The 18,813-nt window shown below is 36.1% G+C and overlaps 1 protein-coding gene across 3 annotated transcripts in view; it reads right to left on the bottom strand.

Annotated features, from left to right (window-relative positions):
- The window catches only part of LOC140743221 (uncharacterized), a 282,021-nt gene that overhangs the window by 78,075 nt on the left and 185,133 nt on the right, over positions 1-18,813 (bottom strand). For all 3 annotated transcript variants that reach the window (XM_073074341.1, XM_073074342.1, XM_073074343.1), the window contains exon 1: positions 18,497-18,722. In XM_073074341.1, coding sequence (XP_072930442.1) covers positions 18,497-18,557 — 61 coding nt within the window. In that variant the 5' untranslated portion in view covers positions 18,558-18,722. Of the gene's footprint in view, positions 1-18,496 lie in introns of those variants that run through there.

Below are 18,813 nucleotides of genomic sequence, written 5' to 3'. Positions count from 1 at the left end.
CTATGAATCATACAGTTTAGTTTCGAATTATCGTGAATTGGACTTAACACTAGAAAGACCGGCGCCGGTTTGACGGTTTTATGAAATTAATCGTACATAACTTTTTACTTGTGTTTTCAACCACTCTGATATTTTATGACTTTTTCTAAAGTATTGTTTTTGAAGTATTTATATAAAAATAATACTCATAATGCTTTTATTTTTAAAATTACAAATAGCAATACCTATAAGGGCCACTACCGTCAATTTGACGGCATAGTAAATCGAGTCACTTGCTCGGCCACGTGATACGTAAATACACATGTTATTATAATTTTGAACAAAGTTGTATTTATTTTGTTTATATTTGACAATTTCTTGTACGAATAAATATATTATTGAGCATTTTGGGGTCTGTAAGTCAACTTGTGTCAGTAGGTAAAAGTATATTCTTCACAATGAGCATACGCCGTATATACTATATAATGGAGTGGAAATAGCACAAGAATGAGGTAATATCTAGTGAGAAGAGCGATGTTACTAGTATATCAGTGCTATAAAGAAGAACTGAACCTTTCGATTCACTATCTGAATAGCAATCATCATCTTTCTTCAACTCCGAGAAAGATTTACCACTAACAACAATTGGTTACTATTGTAAAGGTGGAAAACATATTAGAATTCGAGCTGGATGTAGATGCCGTATAACTAGTAGCTTACATCTGAATTTGGCTCACCATCGACCACCTACAAGGTATCAAACGAGGACTATATTCATATAGCTATAGAGAGTCGCAGAGTGGACATGTACTGAAAATCAAAGCAACCGCGGGCGACAAAGTCACCAAAACGTGTATTTTACAATATACTTGATCTAATTTGAAATAATCCAAGCTTTTATCTTTTATCTTGAAGAAGTGATGTCTTGTCATATTTTTCATTCTCCAGCTTATGAAACAACTTGATGCCGAACATTAGAATAACAGAAGTAATTTGACAATATTCCGAAGTTTAGACAATTATTATGTAGCTGAGGAATTTGAAGCTACTAAGTAAAACACAAAATAATAAAACACGAAAGTGTTTAGTAAATGTTAATTGCAATAAAAACATTCTTGTGATATTTATTATATGACCAAAAAACAATCGTTTTGGGCAAATTTATACCTAAAATATGCAAATAAAAGCTAACTTATATCGCCATATATTTACTTATAAAATGAAGTAGCAGTTTTTGCGACTTTAATTATTATTTTTAACATTTATCACAATTATATTACTTGCCGTCAATTTCACGGCAGCGGGCTTTTCAGGTAGTGCAAGATGTCCGGGCCTTCTAGTGTTAACCGATCGCAGGGCGCTGCAGCGCACTGCTCGCTTAGTTTTCTATGTTCTTTTATGTTCCAACCTAACCAATACCAAGCCAGTATGAAATTCTTTAGGATTGGTTAGGTTAGGTTGGGACATGAAAGAAAATATAAAACTAAGCGAGCAGGGCGCGGCAGCGCCCTGAGAGCGGGTGGGTCCAAATCATATAAAGTACTTATACTGTACTTATTATGTACTTAAAATATTTATAAGCGATCAGAGATAATAGTAAGGTATGTATTTTATTACTTCACCCATAGCTGATTTACGTACATCGTGTACACGGACCGGCCATAAAACATCAAGATGTCTATTATTCGATATGTGGATTATTATAACATTACAAAAAATATAATTATGTTTCAGGAAAGTTGAAATAGAAACTTCTAATCTTTACCTATACTTGTTTTATTACTTTATCCAAGTTTATGAAGATATTATATATAATGGCTGGTTAATGTGATTAATTCCGTGTTATTTATCACTTTGACCAAATTGAGTAGATATTATACATTATGGCAAGATATTATGTTTAATATCTGAATCTATCACACGTTAAAATAAAACAACTAAAATTGCCGCGTGAGGCTTGATTTCCAAAACGTTCGCGGCGTTTCCTTTCTTTCTTTTCTTCCTTGCACATTAAGACTTGATCTTTGTGTAAAGTAACCGCCAGGTTTTTGGTCACCGAAAGCTAAGACAAGTTTGATCGGCAGTTCAGATATGAATTTATTCATGTCAGATGACCATGGACCTATTGTTTCTATTGCAAGCATCGCAAAGAAGTAATTGTCTAATAAATTGCTATATTTACGGCGCCTCTGCGGCCATGGTATCTATACAGATTGCGTTCCATACCAGGGGTCGCCCGTGACTCGGCCGGTCGGTAGCAACAGCCCGACGGTTCAGACTAAACGAAGGGTAAGGTAAATGTGAGGAGGCCAGTATGGGGTACTTATCGCGAAATGCCCCAAACGTTTCAGATGAGCGCGTAAGGAACACAGATGAATACTTGATAACTGCAGAACCTTTCTTTTTCTTAACGAGGAGGAAACCTTCAAAAAGTACCCGACGACGTGAGAGCCACGCCGGGTTGTATGGGAATTGTACCGCACTAACCTCAGTGGCCGTCCTCAACGCTTGTTGGAGAACTCGGGGATCTCCGACAGAACACGACCGGAGTCCTCTCAGCGATGCCTCGATCGGGCTCTGCCCTGGGGGAGCACTTTTCGCTCCTCCCGCATCTGGTGTTCACGACGGTTTGCGACCACACATACCGCCGTACTTCCCGGAATAGCTTACTGGACGGTTCGAGCTTCCACTCTTGCCACCCGCAACCCCGGAAGCCCCCTTTTAGTCGCCTCTTACGACAGGCAGGGGTTATCGTAGCCCTATTCTAGTCCGAATACTACAGGGACAAATAACGGCTGAACCTAGAAACCTGTACAAGTTACAAGATTGTTGAAAATTAAAATAGGGGTTGAATGTTTTCATGGAAATTCATGGGCTTTCACTTATAAAAGTAAAATTAAATTTATAGATTTTTGATTATAAATTAAATTAATGTAATTTTTTTCCTCGTTCGGGGTATAAAATAGGGGTTAACAGATCTATTACGTATTGTGTTATACGCGTACAAAGTCAAGGTTACAGCTACATAGTAAAATAATTTCGATGAACAGAATAGCGTTGATTTTGTATTTCAAATATAGAGAATATTCGGAGCATTTCGATCCATGTGAGGTGAACGCCCCGGGTGAGTGTCAAGTTCAGATACGAATTTATTCGAAATTCATTCGCAAATATTTTAAACACGACTTTATTAGTCAATGTAAAAATAAAAAATCGCTTATTAAACGTCTGCGTTAGGTTTTATGTGTTATTGTTAAAATCAAGTCAAATCATTTGTTTTTATCCAAAATAGGTTCTTTACAGAGCACTTTTTGAATGTCGATACAACTACCACCTCCTCACAAGGTGTTTCGCTATGGAGAAGAAGGCACGCTAGGAACGAATCTCATGCTATTATTGTGGGAGATCTTATGCGTACGCCACCACACTACTCCAATGGTCGCGTGGAGATTTTAAAGGTGGTAGCGGTTCCCGCCCGCACGATATGCCCGCACGCATGCATCCTATCGTCTTAAACGCACACACACACACACGGGTCGCGAAGAGATTGACAGGTTCATATATGTGTGCGCGAGGGACGTGTGTTTTGGGACAAACATTCGTGATATAAAAATCATCCTAAAACTATCTATTAAAGTGAAATGAATAGAGTCGTAGAGTAAGCATAACGTAGACCAGTTAGATTTAAAAGTCACCCTACAAGCGTCCAATTCTCCATCCGATGAAACGCTTCAGATGGAAATAACTTATATAGAATTAATTTAATTATAGGCAAAAACTGACAAATTTTGGGAAAGATTGGTGAGATTTATTTATTAATTAATAGGTAATTAGGTGAGGATAAAAATAACTTAGCAATAGTCCAATAATCAACATGTACTTGTATGATGGTGAGTATAATAGATACATTAAACTATGCGCATACAAAAAATAAAACATACACTTGTACCAAACCCACGCGTTTCGCTTTCAAATGTAACATCATCATTGTACTCGTATATTCTAAAACAGTTGATCGTAAATAATTACTAATTATCCGATCCCAAATTAAAACATGGATTTCCGTTACGACATACAACGTTAGGGAAATCCTTAACTTTTGAAAAGTAACGCCTGATATTAACAACGACCTAATAGCATTCTCTAACAAAGTCCGACTAGCCTATTATACTAAGAAGAGGCGTTTCCATGACTTCATGTAGATACGCAGCGCCGGACGACATGCTATGCTAATGGCTTTGGCGATAAAAGCCTGATTTCATTAGCATTGTACGAATCGCTCCATTGGGATTCGCAGCCGCCTACTTATTAAATAAAAGTGCTCTACAAAGAACCTAATTTGAATAAAAAAATATTTAAAAAAATAGGCATAGTTATGCTAATATTATATTTTCATATACTTTCACTAAATATTTCATTATTCATAACACTAATTGTTTTGCTGATTTTTGAAAAGAAAATATGAAACATCCTAAGCTTCTACATGTTACTCGACTGCGCCAGAAGATTATTTATTTTTTAAACAATACGAGACAACGTCGCCTGGTGACACGTTGCCACTTTAGGTACAATATATTTAATATTAGAAAGTTGTGATAGACGTAGCTTTGGAAGGATTATGTTAATTTCTGTAGGAACCAGCATGTCCGGTTTCCAAGAAAACTGCGGGAAATTTTGAGATTTACATAAAATGGAATTTTATCTGAAACTAGCCACGTACAATGCCGTAGAATCATATCAATCGGGCGAGGCATCACGGAATAATCGGTCAAAATACATGAAAAAAGCGAAAAGCCCATACAGCTGAATATAACACTTCCTTCTTTTTCGAAGACGAATAAACACTAATGTTTATAAAGTTTAACATTCTCTACCGATATTTTTAGAGTATCTAATAAATAATAACACGGGTCAACATGAAATTTGACTTTGATTGCAAAGCATTGAATTTCGGTAGTTTAGGTCGTAATAAGACGGGAAAAAAATATATGGCATGAAAAACTTTGCTTTTGTGCTTAGAAGACTGATTGAACGAAATTTTTAAAAATCTCGGATTTTAATTTTTGATTGAAAATAAAACTATTGAAATAAAAATGTTTATTATTTTTATTAAGTTTTACTATCAAATTAGCTTACAGAAAAGTGGAAAATAACTTAAAAGTGCACACTTTTACTTTTTCTTTTATGTTCATAGCTACTTTCTCTCAATAAACACCAAATATAGTCGCCCATCATGTTTTCATTGTATTGGCCTTGATAGCGTTGTTCAAAATTCATGATGTCACAATAGCAAACTTTATACCGAAAAAAGGTATTTTCTTTTTGTTTTTGTGCATAACTAACTGTAAAATAATAGTATAAACTTTAGGACAAACAACGAAAATTTTTTTGTCGAGTCGTGTAATCAATGGAGATGACTGCTATAAAAAGGATAAATAAAACAGAAAAATAATTACCGATCTTAAGTCTTTAAAATCTTTCAACGGGCAAGAACATCTCCATTTCACATATGACTAATCCACTCCACCTTTACTTATAGGTATTTTTCAAATATAGAAGTCACAACGGAGACTGCTATCCTATGGATATGTCATTAACCCCAAATAAAATAAGAGTCGATATGTTTCTATTAGTAAGAACTTAGCTGAAACTCAGATAAATATGTCTCCACGTAGGTATATAGAATTTGTAACTTACAAGTAATCTCTAAGCCCGACAGAGGACTGTCTATCATCAAAAGCATTCACAACAAACGCATTCTACGCAACAATGGAATCTGAAGACAGAATTCTAGGACAAAGAGACTGTTACACTCAACACAATGAAGGATTCTTGTACAAAGGAAATCTAGGTAAGTATGCTCCAACATGCAAAGCATTTCCAACGTATTTTGTTCGGCTTAAAAATACTTGCAATTTTGCAATGAATAGGTATATTATTGTAAAAAATAATATCCCTGCGTTTATAGAGATAAAGTTTGATGTATAATTACAAAGGAAGTTCTAAATACTATTAAATTACCTCAATCCATTATTTCCGATTTAGAAGTTTTATTTATATTAGACTTTCCTATTCCTTCATAGGTAATATTTGAAACCTTTGCTTTGTCCCGGGCAACTCTAAGCTCTAGTTTATCCTTTTTTTTTTTTTCTTTTCGAGGGGGAAACCTTCAAAAGGTACCCGACGACGTGGGAGCGACGTCGGGTTATGTGGGATTTTTACCGCACTAAAACCCCCCCGGTGGCCGTCCTCGGCGCTTGTTGGAGAACTCCGGGATCTCCAACGGAACACAACCGGAGTCCTCCAAGCGCGATGCCCGAATCGGGCTCTGCCCTAGGGGAGCGTTCGCTCTTCCCGCAACATCTGGTGATTACGACGGTATGCGACCACACATACCGCCTTCCTTCCCGGGGTAGCATACTGGACGGTTCGAGCTCCCACTCTTGCCGCCCGCAACCCCGGAAGCCCCCTTTTAGTCGCCTCTTACGACAGGCAGGGGATACCGTAGCCCTATTCTAGTCCCGGAACTACAGGGACAAAGCTCTCGTTTATCCTAAGAACCACTTTTCTTGCTTCCGTTTCCAAACCATCACATTCACCAATTCTTCTTTCCCTTCCCCTAGTAATACAAGATCATCCGCGTAAGCAATCGTCAGCTATAAGGGACATAACAAAAACATATAGCGATAGTTAGAGATGCATCATTTCTTTGCAAACATATCTGTGCCCGCGCATAAGTACAGTTTTACAATTCAGAAATTAATTTCACAAAATTAAGTTAAGATTAACACTACTTCGCAATAATCCGCTACAAATATGTATGATGGTATATATTTTAAATCATGCAGTATGTACTACCCTCCCTCCCTCAAAGTATGCGTGCAGATGCAAAAAATTAAAAATATACACTACCAAACATACCGCCACCTGGTGGTATGTTTGGTGGTGAATATGGTGTTGCGAAGTAGTTTTAATCTTAACTTAATGGCATGGATTTCCGTAAAGTATATCCGCTTGATACAATTAACTTGTGTCACGAAAATTAAATTACTAAAGTACGTAAGTCTGACGTAGGAGTGAAAATTGTATAGTTGAAGGTAAAACTCTTTGTGGGCTCTGTAAGCACCACCACTCATATTTTTCTGTCTAATAATATAATAGTATTTAGCGCTGCTATTTTTCGATGTGAAGGGTGTGGTAATGGAGCCATACTCCAAGGCGTTCCAACTTAGTATAGTTCGCCAGAGGTAGCAAATCATTTGTGGCCAAGACTTACCATCAGGTACACTGCACGCTCTGTTGCTACTTCAATAATTTGAAAAGTTAGATACGAAATTTTGCCTTCCCCCGCAACGTACGACAGACTGGATCGTTATAAAATGGCAAAAATGGACGTTCTATTTCAGGTTGACCCTATACGTGGCGATCGCTCGAGTCGAGAGTATAATTCGATTTGACCTATTACCGATCAAACTACATGTCACTTTGGGAATACGTGACAATATACTCAATTTTAAGAGATTGGGGCAATTCCAAAAGAAACTTAACCTTTTCTTGTGAGATTAAAGTTTAAGCTGCTACTTCACGTTGCTTTCTTTATTTATTACGTTGTTACGAACGTGTATTTTTGTTATCGTTTTTGTATGTGAAACAATCCAAAAACATATAAGGCGCGAAGAAAATTTGACCGACTTCAAGTATGTATATCACAGTGAATTATGAAAGTATTAATTTTCATAATTCCTCATAGTGTAAATTACATTTAAAGTGCAGCAAGGGAACTTACGTATTTGACTTTCCAACTGCGTGTTATAAGATTCATACCATAGATATATTATCCTACTGACGTAGGGAACATGTTTTGCACGGTTAGTGTAGTTATTATAAATCAGTGGAAGAGAAAGGAGCGCGTGCTCGCTATTTTTTTAACATAAGTTGAGGGTAATTCAGAGAGGCCAGCGCGCTCGCTAGTTTTTTTTTACATAATAAATATAGTTTAAAAAACTAAAAAACACGCTTTTATACACGTTATTTTAGTTTTTTAAACTATACTTCTTTTATTATTTTTTAGTATTTGTTGTTATAGCGATCACCATCATGCATCGTTTGTAAAAAAGCAAGTGTTCATCTATTACGGTTTAAGAGATAAAGCCCAGTGACACACGTACAGAGAGCGGAGGGTTTCGTTTTACCCTTTGAGTACGGAATCCTAAAAATCATTCTACAAGAGGGCGTTATAGATATGTTTCAGACCATTTGAATTATAGGGAAATAACATTATTATTTTCTAAACTAAAAATCACGCTCTAACAGTTATTGAAAATAAAAAATCAATTATTTGCAATCTAGTAACTTGCGATGAACTTTCTCACAGGCGCTTTAACAATCTCGCCTCGAAAAACGTTAATCCTGAGGATGTTGATAAGGACAATGGTACAAAATTATTAAAATCGTGTATTGTCATCGGTTTTTGATAAATCTTCAAAATTTTTCAATTAAGCTGCACGTTCAAAGTGGATAGAAATCGGGTTCAAAGATTCCATTACTGTTACGTACATACATACATACAACCCAAGCTAATAAAAGCGTGTTAAAAATGTCCACATGATATCTTAAATCCTTGGTGCATACCAATCATCGGAAAACTCCCGATAAACTGATGAACACTATGAATGCCACAATTAATGTGTTTAACCGTTTGTAAATTCTACCACTATGGGCGTAAAATGGGGAGAGTTTAATTATGCGTGCGTGCGAGGTCGCGGGCAACGGTGAGTATACACACGAAATTATTAGGTTTGTGCTGACAGCAGCATACAATGCATAGGGGCGCGGGGCGCGCGGTGACCGGTTAAATGGAATAGACGGAAATAATATAAACTTAAACTAACACTATAGTAGTAATAGATTACAACCATAGTTAAAAATGTTTCTATCTAATAACATAAATGTTAAATGTTTTTGAGTTTGGAAGATGTGGTAAAGGAGACACTTATTCGAGGCTTATCAACTTATTCCTGAGAGGAGCAGCGCTATTGATCAACGTCATGTTATTGTAATTAATAATATTTGGTGTCTATTAGACATGTCCCTGGGCGGCAGTTGCCACTTACCATCAGGTGGATGGCCCCCTCATTTGCTACTTTTATCATATAAAACATATAAAATAAAATAGTGTAGTATGGAGAGACGCAATTTAAAGTGCCTATTCGTATTACAAATCACTCACTCTCAATTCATAAAACGTTTATTGAGCGGAAGTGGTACATGTGACGAGATTAAGCGTTTCATTTTAAATTTGATACAGTAAAATTTTGATAAGCACTTTGATATTTTAAAGCTTTTTTGGCAAACATTTTATGTGAGAGGTGGAAAATTGAGGTTAATAGCATTTATCAGTCACTAAAATTACTTTTATATACTTGAAATTCACATAAAAATTGGTTCTACCATGTAAGAAGCAATGTGATAGTCTGGTAGCGAAACGCGGCGGGGAGTCCGGGGATCGAATGCCATACATCCACATATGATCTTACATAATATATATGCGTATTAGAATTTAGTTATCACTTTAACGATGAAGAAGTACATTGCGAGCGATCTTTAAAAGAATGATGTCAAAATGCATATATTATTATGAAGTTTGCAATTATCAATCTGCACTAAGACTAGGCGTAGTGGACTGTGGTCTAATCCTTCTTATTATTCTGAAAGGACGGCGCCCGGCAATGGGACATTAATGTGTTGTGATCATGATGTTATTGTTACGATTAACTAAAAACAAGCAGGCAAATATAACGTAGAATTAAAAACAAGTAATATTATTATAATTTAAAAAATCATCATCCTGATCGCACTAAAAAGACCGAAGTTTACTACCCCTATTTTACCCCCGTAGGGGTGGAGTATTCAAAATTATCTAAGAACATTTAGGTATGTGAAATGAATATAACGACACCTTATCTGTCGAAATTCATCCAGCCGTTTGGAAGATACGAAAGGTATACTTAAAGAAATTTACAAACGTACAAATTATACGCGAAGGCCATAACCCATTTTTGCTACGTTTTTTTTGGCAGTCAGGACTTATTTTTGAGTCATAAAACGAAACAAAAGACACACTAATGTCATCAATGTCCTAATTAATTATCATAGCAGAGGTATAAGCATCACCCTCCGCCTTCTGTTCTGGGGTATAGGCCTAGCATCAAAGATATGTGTGATTCTGAAATGTAATAAATATAATATCCCCGGATATCCCCCGTTCTAAAAATACCGGGAGTCTGCAAGGTAATACGGAACTAATATATTATTCAGTCACATCGGCCTGGACTATTTTTAGTCAAATATTAAGACACGTTTCCGCGTTATTCGCTAAATATTTCAATTCCAAGATATCCACAACTCCCAATATCCGTGGGGAGGATCCCCGTGGGGATCCTGAGCATTGACATCACAAAAGTACCGGACACTGACACTTGCAGTACCGGAGATAATTCGGAAGTAAATCCCAATTTGGCATGAAAAGAAGGTAGGCAACTTGAACAAGACTAAGTATTTCAGATAGCTCCTTCTGATTGACAAGATACAGGCGGAATCGCACGCAATCCTGCATCTCAGTACAATAGCGCCCCAAGAACAACAATTTAATTTATCAGAAATGTGGTTCTAGTCGTTAAAGACCCAATCTTCGATTGGTTACAATTTGTAAGCTAGTGGTTACGGTGACTCCCTTTGCGTTGTTCTACCGGCTTGGTGACTCCCTTTGCGTTGTTCTACCGGCTTTATAGTAGTGAGTGTTTGGATGAACTATTTGAGCCTTCTTCAATCGTACTATTCGCGCAACGATGAATCCACATAAAGTTGACTCCTGGGGGTCACCCAAGTTTTAACTTGTACGATCGGTTTTAACACGAACGTGTAAGATGTGGAGTGAACATCCCCCAAAATATTCCTATAGGCATGTCTTTGACATAAAAAAGGCTCCGGACCCTATTCTATGTGCGTCAAAATATATAATAAAATTCCGAAAGAAATCCAAGATGAAGACTCGATTACATTTAAAAACAAACTAAGGAAACTATTAATAAGTAAATGCTACTATTCACTACAAGAATTTTTTGAATGACTATACCTACAATTTACATCAATAAAAATCTCACCTTGAACCTAAATAATGATAATGTTGACATTCCTGTACTTAATTAAATACAATTTACATACATTAATATTAATTTTATATAATTGATTAATTTGACTTTGTATAAATATTGACATTTTATTGATATGAACTTATTAAAATGTAATAATAATGTATTTTCCATCTTATATGAACAATGACGATTCTAAGTTAAGATAAATATGAGCTAATGTAAATGTATTTCATTGCAATGCCCTAGCAGGGTACATGCATGTTCGAATACCCTACTTGTAACACCATAATTATGTACTGTATGCATGAGCAATAAAAATTTGAATTTGAAATATGCAAACATATCGAGTGGGTCTGTGTTTGCTTTTTAATGTGACACACATGGTCGTTGTGTTTCAGGTGAAACGACATCAGCGAGTTGCTATTAATGCAATGGAAAGTTCTGAATGTGGAATAATATTTTTAATCTACTAAAGTTTAATCCGATAGAGAGACTGGATGGTACGTAATTATTATATTTTGATTAAAATTCGATGACAATTTTTCACAGAGCGTAGCGTAGTGAGCTTTTCGACGCTCCTGAAGCCGGCTGACTCATTCGGTGGACATCGGACTTTTTAATACGTATATCGAATCTCTTTCGGAAGATATGCGTGTTTTATATTTGCTCTTCCTTCTTTCACATACAATAATTTTGAACCCCTCAACTAAATGTTCCCTCACCCTACATCTAATTGAAACACTTTTTGCGTAATCATAATAATAATATAATTTTCTGAATTTTGTCTCTCGACTACGGAGAGTAATGATTTTCGAGCATAATGTATAATATATATCTCATTCTTAGGTACGCCCTGCTACCCAATGTGATATGAGATGTTGTAGGATTCGATCAAAGTGACATGGGCAATTTTTTAAGCAGTGGCGTTTCTATACTACTCGTAATTCTAGTATAAATCTAGTAAATGCGAAATAATTTATTTTCCTTGTTTTCCCTTTCTTTCTATTTTCGAATAACCGCGTGGAAGTTCATCCGTATCGAAATATGATACGTGATATGCGTAATATTTAATTCAATTACCACTTGGACCAGCGCCTGTGAGCAGCGGCTGCAGGAATCTGCAACGCGTTATGTAACCGAGTGGGGCAGGTCATGGACCTCCTTGGGGCAGGTCGTGGACACACTTTAGGTAGATTAGTCACGGATATGTTTCTCAGCTTAGAAATCTTTAAACACAGATAAATATATTTAAGTGTTTGTATGTTTTTATATACCTCTTGTTATTTGAAGCGTTCCGTAGTATAAATAGCTTGATGGAATTTTAAAATTCAGTACTCAAATTCCAAAATTCCTATTACTAAGCCTCCTATGTCCGTTCGTCTGTCACAGGCAACAAAAGATACACAATATACGCACAGATAAACAAAGGTACAAAAGATACTTTGTAGGAGGGTCCCATTTAATAAGCCACTTTTTTCATTGCGTACGTTAAATTGTAGTAATGAATGATCTAAATGTATACTTCTTCAGCTGCTATATAATAACAAATGCTAAAAACAGCTGAAAATTCCGCAATACGTGCAAGTGTCGAATTGCACCTATTGAAACTAATTATTATTGAAGTTCGAAGATTCGTTACACTTCTCATCACGTCGATAGTATCATTTGTATACGCCAGAAGCAGTTCTTGGAACTGCTATTTAATTAACTTCCTAATAATCTCATCGTCAGTGCTGGTATCTTCTCAGTTATTTATACAACCTCGTTTTTTCTGAAATATGTAGAGTATGTAGACACATGTAATTATGTAAAAATGACGGATGAGTCCTTATCATTTCTACGGCAACAGCCTCTTCCCGTCAGGTAGACTGCATCCTCTTTTACTACTTCTATAATATAAAAAAAACCTCCTTCCGTTAAGTCGCCCACGAATTTTTAAATGCATTGCTACGTTTAAATTCATACTCTTCAACACATGTTATTGCAACTGTGAGAACTTCTAATAGCCTGGAGTGTGTTGTTAGTGTACCATAAAGGTGTCATATCTACCAGCGGACGATACTCTTTATCTAATAAAGCGATCCCCAACTGGACTAATTCGAGTGCATATCAATAAAGGAAATCTAGGACGTTCGCACTTCGCACTGCACTCTATTGGTTAAATCAATCTAGATCAATCCTGAGAAAATGTAGCTTTAACTGAAATCTAATTGATCCCTGAAGCACTCAATTAAGCCTCGCTTTGTGGCCTAGATTTTATGAACAATTAACAGTAGTGTCGATATTTAATAGATATTAATCGATAAAATTAAAACGATCTTCCGAGACTATTGAAAATGCTAGTTTGCAGCAATTTGATTAACTTTTCATGAAAACAATATACTTATCGATATTTTTATCAATTCTAACAAAAATGCCAGCCAACTTACATCATGATATTACTTTAGTCCCACCTAGTACGTATATTTATTGTACCTACGAATATTGTTTCTGAAAAGTTATGAATTATTTATCAAGTTCTAACAAAAGGCTCGTCGCACGTGGATATATTTTTGGCTATCATTAAATTTATATTGAGTTTGCGAGCGAAACTCACGATGAAAGATAACCTTACATTTGCATAATTTTCTATATGTCTATTAGTACCATTCAACGACAGATCTTGATTTCATTGTAGTATTTTTGCTATCATCACTTCGTTTGCATAAGAATTGGAGACATATATAGATATTATGTGGTAGTATCAATAGGTCTCTTGTTACACCTATATCTTTGGCCTTGATCTAACAAATGAGTAACTTATTAGTTAACATTTAAAATATTCCTACTCGTGACAATGCTTATTTTATTCTCCTCTGCTGATTACTGGTCTCTCCCAAACTTGAAGGTGTGAACATCCACCGTGTTGCACAAAAACATATTTTGAAACGATTTTTTTGATATTCTGTCGTTAAGAGATTTAAATAGGGGTTGAAACTTAATATGAGAGTCCGTCAGTTTTATACCAAGCTCGGTGTAAATTGATATTTAGATTTCTGACTTAAAATAATAAAACACCAATTTCAGAGATTTTGTAAAATCAAATGTTAAAGTAGTTTAAAACGGGGTTTAAAGTGGTTGAAAACTTATTTTAAAATTTGCTAATTTGGGAGCAAGCACTATGATAATTAGCCATTTTTGGTTCTCTTGATATAATTGAACAATAATTTTACCGTTTATGGAAAATTAACCCTAGAGTGTGTTAGTTAAACAGGGGTTGAGGGTTTGTAAGAAAGTTCACCGATTTTGATGAAAAGTCTATGAAAATCGGTATTTGACATTTCGATAGAAAATAATTATACACTTATTTCACCGTTTTTGAAAAATCAACCCTTGAAGTCGTGGTCGTTGTAACTTTATTTCAAAATTCGTTAATTTGGAAGCAAGCTCTGTAAAAATTTGCTTTTGACTTTTTGTTAATAAAAATAATAGAACTCCTATTTCACTGTTTTGGGTAAATCAACCCTTACGGTCGTTAAATAGGGGTTAACATTTTGTTTGAAAATTTGTCAATATAGAAGCAAAACATTACAAAATAAACATCAACCCATTAATGCCCCACTGCTGGGCCTCCTCTCAGAATGAGATGAGCCATGAGCCATAGTCCACCGTGCTGGCCAAGTGCGTATTGGTAGAATCACATATTTTAGAAAACTTTTTTTGAAGATTTCTCAGTATGCAGGTTTCCTAACGATGTTTTCCTTCACCGTTTAAGCAAGTGATAATTAATTTCTAATAAGCACATAACTTTAAAAAATCAGAGAAGCGTGCCTGGGGTTCGAACCGCGGACTCTTCGATCATAAGGCGGAGTTTCTTAACCACTAGGCTATCTCTGCTTTAGAAGTAAGCACTCTGAGAATTCCTATTTGGCTTTCTGGTTATAAATAGTAAATCTCCTATTTCAATGACCTATAAAATTTGAACTGTCTATTCAAGACCAGTTCAATTAAGATAAAGCGGAAAACGTCTTAAAAATAGCAGGTTCTTGTATTGCGACCCATATTTATTTTAAACTTTATTTAATTTTGATTTTTAGTATTTGTAGCGGCTATCGTTGTATATGCTCTGTACAAATGTCAAGTGTTTATTTATCTATTACAGTTCAAGAGATAGAGCCCTGTGACAGACGGACAGTGGACTAAAGGGTTCTGTTTTTGCTCTTTGGGTACGGAACCCTGAAAAATCAAACAAAAACGTGACGCGCTAACTTATTGTTAAGTATCGAGAACAGAATTATTTATATTTTTATCTATAGATAGATAAATTTTTCACACAAAGCAATGTGGAAAAACATGCTAATAAAATGTGATCTGTACCCACAAGATTTGTTCAGTCTTAATGTTCGTTTATTTAATAAAGGTATGAAGTTTATCAATCCGCACTTGGCCGCGGTGCACTACGGCCTAAGCCTCTCTACCACACTTTTTGGTACTCACTGCGCCCAGCAGTAGGACAGTAATAAGTTGACGACACAGTTCTTAAATTTTCGTCTAAACACTTCATTTTGAAGTCAATTTAATTTTCAAAGCGGCCTGGTTTTCTCGATTGGTCTACTTTTGCTTGCTAGGTCGCAGTACGTTTTGAAAGCTTTAGATCATAACTAAAAAGCTTACTCAATATATTACATTGGTGAAACTTTTGAATGTAATTTAAATTTAAAAGGAGCGCACAGATGATGATATTGTTAAAAGTTTAAACTGTTCATGCATGCGGCTAGAACAAGCTCGGTATCACTGCATCAACAACAACACAGTGACGTATACAACTCTTATCTTAAATGAGTGACTGATAACATGTTACAATGATACGAGTATTTCTATCAATTTGAAAATACATATACATTTTTATATTCATTTGAGATTACTTTTTCGCTGCAAAAATGTATACTTCATAGCAATGACGCTCCAGTGTTGCCATTAGGTTGTTGTCTAGTAAAGGATGTGGTTTGGACAGTAAGTTATGCGCATATGCTTATACCCGTGATTAATAATAATCAGTCTATTCAATGTTTTACTCGTATCAGCCAAAGATTGATTTGAAACAATTTCTTTATATTATTATTTGTTATATTTTAATTAGTGGTAGGTGAACTAGCTGAAGGTGGTAGAACCTTTGTTGTTCGATTCCGTCGGCACCACCGCCAAACCCATTTTTGCCTTATAACAGCAGCGGTAAGCGCTGCTGTGTTCTGGTTTGAAGAGTGTGGTAAGAGAGACATAACTTTCCGAGGCGTTTCAGGTTAGTCCTCAGGGGTAGCGGCGCATCTGTGACCGACCTCAGATAGGAATATCTAATCCTATCTGGGAAGAACCCCAAAATAATAGTATTAAATTACAGATATTCATGGGCGGCAGAAGCCACTGGACTCAGGTGGACTGCATGCCCGCCTGCTACTCCTATTTTATGTAAAATAAAAAAAATAAGAATGGATAAATAGATCATAACGCGGGCGTTAGTGTTGAAGGTCAGTAACGCCTCTGTGCTAGAGTTCCGCTGAAAATCCAAATCAACACGGAACAGAGGCGCAGTTCCGTGCTGTTCCGTGTTGTTTTTTTGAATAAAGGATATTCGGTGTTTATTTTATAAAATTGGTAATTCATAATGTAGTTTCTACTACAGTAATAAGCTTTACGCGAGGAATACGTTTCAGAAAAAACGCGTAAAGTGATTTCAATGAATCACTTTAAAGTTCAAGAACACTATGCATTTTATAACATGTTATTTTTACTGAAAAATATATAATTATCGATTTTCGGGTAGCGTTTCTTTTATGTTCTTGTAAAATACGTTTATAGCACCCAACGCTATTTGTGATTGTGTGACACCCGGTCCATACATCAAGTCTATAGACAGCGATGATGATGGTATTTGGTGTTGGATTGTAGGGTATACCCTGCAATGTGTCCAAACCTGTTTTTTTTAAAGAGCGTTTTATATTATGCTTTAAGCTAAAATTCTCTCTTCTGCTTGTTCAACCTCATCGCTGATGGGATTCTGTAACTCGATAAGATCTTCGTTGCTGAGAGCTGATTCTAAATTCACGTTGTAGTGAAACCGCGCATAATGGGGTCGTGTAAAAGCGAGGTATTACTGTATATGTCAGGAATACATTGTGAGCAATTGTACGTGTTTTTAAGTGACCTCAGTCTAGAGCTCTATCAAATAAAATATTTAAGTTCTTTTTTATATAGTTCAGATAACACGCTTTTCGTTCAGACGCAAATAAGCGATAAGAAAAACTCGTTTATAAAGATGTGTGACGGCACAGGTATTTAATAAATGTGCGTGAGTTAAACTCATTATCTTTATATAATGAACCAGTGGATCAATGAAATGAGATTACAATCTCTCAAGTTTTAGACAAAGTGCCCCGCAATTCGTCTATTTCAAAAGATAACAGCCACATAATATCTTTATATTCTTTACCAAAAATAGTAGAACAAATGCGAGTATTTCGTTTGGCGGCGGCGAAAACGGCAAATCGTTTGATGTAAATTATCCTTTACTCGTATGTGCTATCGCGCACCGTGAGCTTAGAATTAACAATTACGTTGTCTATGAGCGATTGAAAATAAGATTCTAGATTACCCAACTGCCAAGGAAGGGTTATGGTTTAGGTGTTTCGCGTGTATCTTTGTTGTATGTAAATTTCCTTAATCTTCCTATTTTACTCTTACTGATTGCTATTCATATATTTTTTGTAAATCTTACATATAAAATGTTTTCCACATGTAAAAGGAGACAATAAAATGATAAAAAACACAAATAATTTAAACATAAGCCATAAAAAAACAATCGCTGCTTAAAACAACGCAAGAAAAACACAAAAATGCATCAATTTTCTGCTTCAGTTTACATTAAAAAAATAAAAATTTACAATAAGTATGTTAAGATGTTTTAGGTTCTCACGTTTATGGTCAAACTTCACTTACGATGCAAGTGTGACATTGCTCCCTAAAGTGAACAAATTCTAAAACGCCCAGCGATTTTTGTGACACGGCGGACGGTCCACTGTTTACAATGTAATCCACTTTCCTTCAAAGTTATTATATTTGAAGTTATAAGTTCATAAAAAAATAGTTATAAAAGTTTTCAGTAAAGTTCTTTAAAAATATAATCCCGCCATTGGCACCGCCGCGCCGCAGAGTAACAGGTGTTCACGTTCGAAAAATTCGAGCGCCGTAACCTGTTATCGCTCGTAAACTTCCTCACAGCGGATCACAAAAAATCGCAAAGACGCGAGCCAAAAAATTCGCGATGACTCAAAACCTTATTAAATTAAGCGCAAAAAAAAAGTTGAATGATATATTTTTTTTTTACTCACCCGGTGGTCGGGCCAGGACACACACGGCGGCGACCGCGAACAACGCTACTAGCGTACGCATCTCGCTTTCGCCTGTGCACTACGGTCGAGCTTCAGCGATCAACTCCTCGATGTTTACCGCGAAAGGCAACTGTTGGGCGCGCACTCGCGCACCGATCGATATACGCCCACATAATAACTTTAGCTCCGATGCGAGAACGGCGTAACGTGTTCGAGACAGCACCGCTGGCCAATATCGATTCGAAACACTTGCGACCTTTAGACCCGCGCCGGTCCTCGGCTCGGGGAACCGATTTTCACCAGGTGTTCGAAAAAGA

Source organism: Epargyreus clarus, unplaced genomic scaffold (genome assembly GCF_041222505.1).
Source record: "Epargyreus clarus isolate Ecla_fem2 unplaced genomic scaffold, WU_Ecla_fem_2.2 ptg000007l, whole genome shotgun sequence".
Taxonomy (NCBI): Eukaryota; Metazoa; Arthropoda; class Insecta; order Lepidoptera; family Hesperiidae; genus Epargyreus; species Epargyreus clarus.
This window is presented reverse-complemented; position numbering and strand designations above follow the sequence as displayed.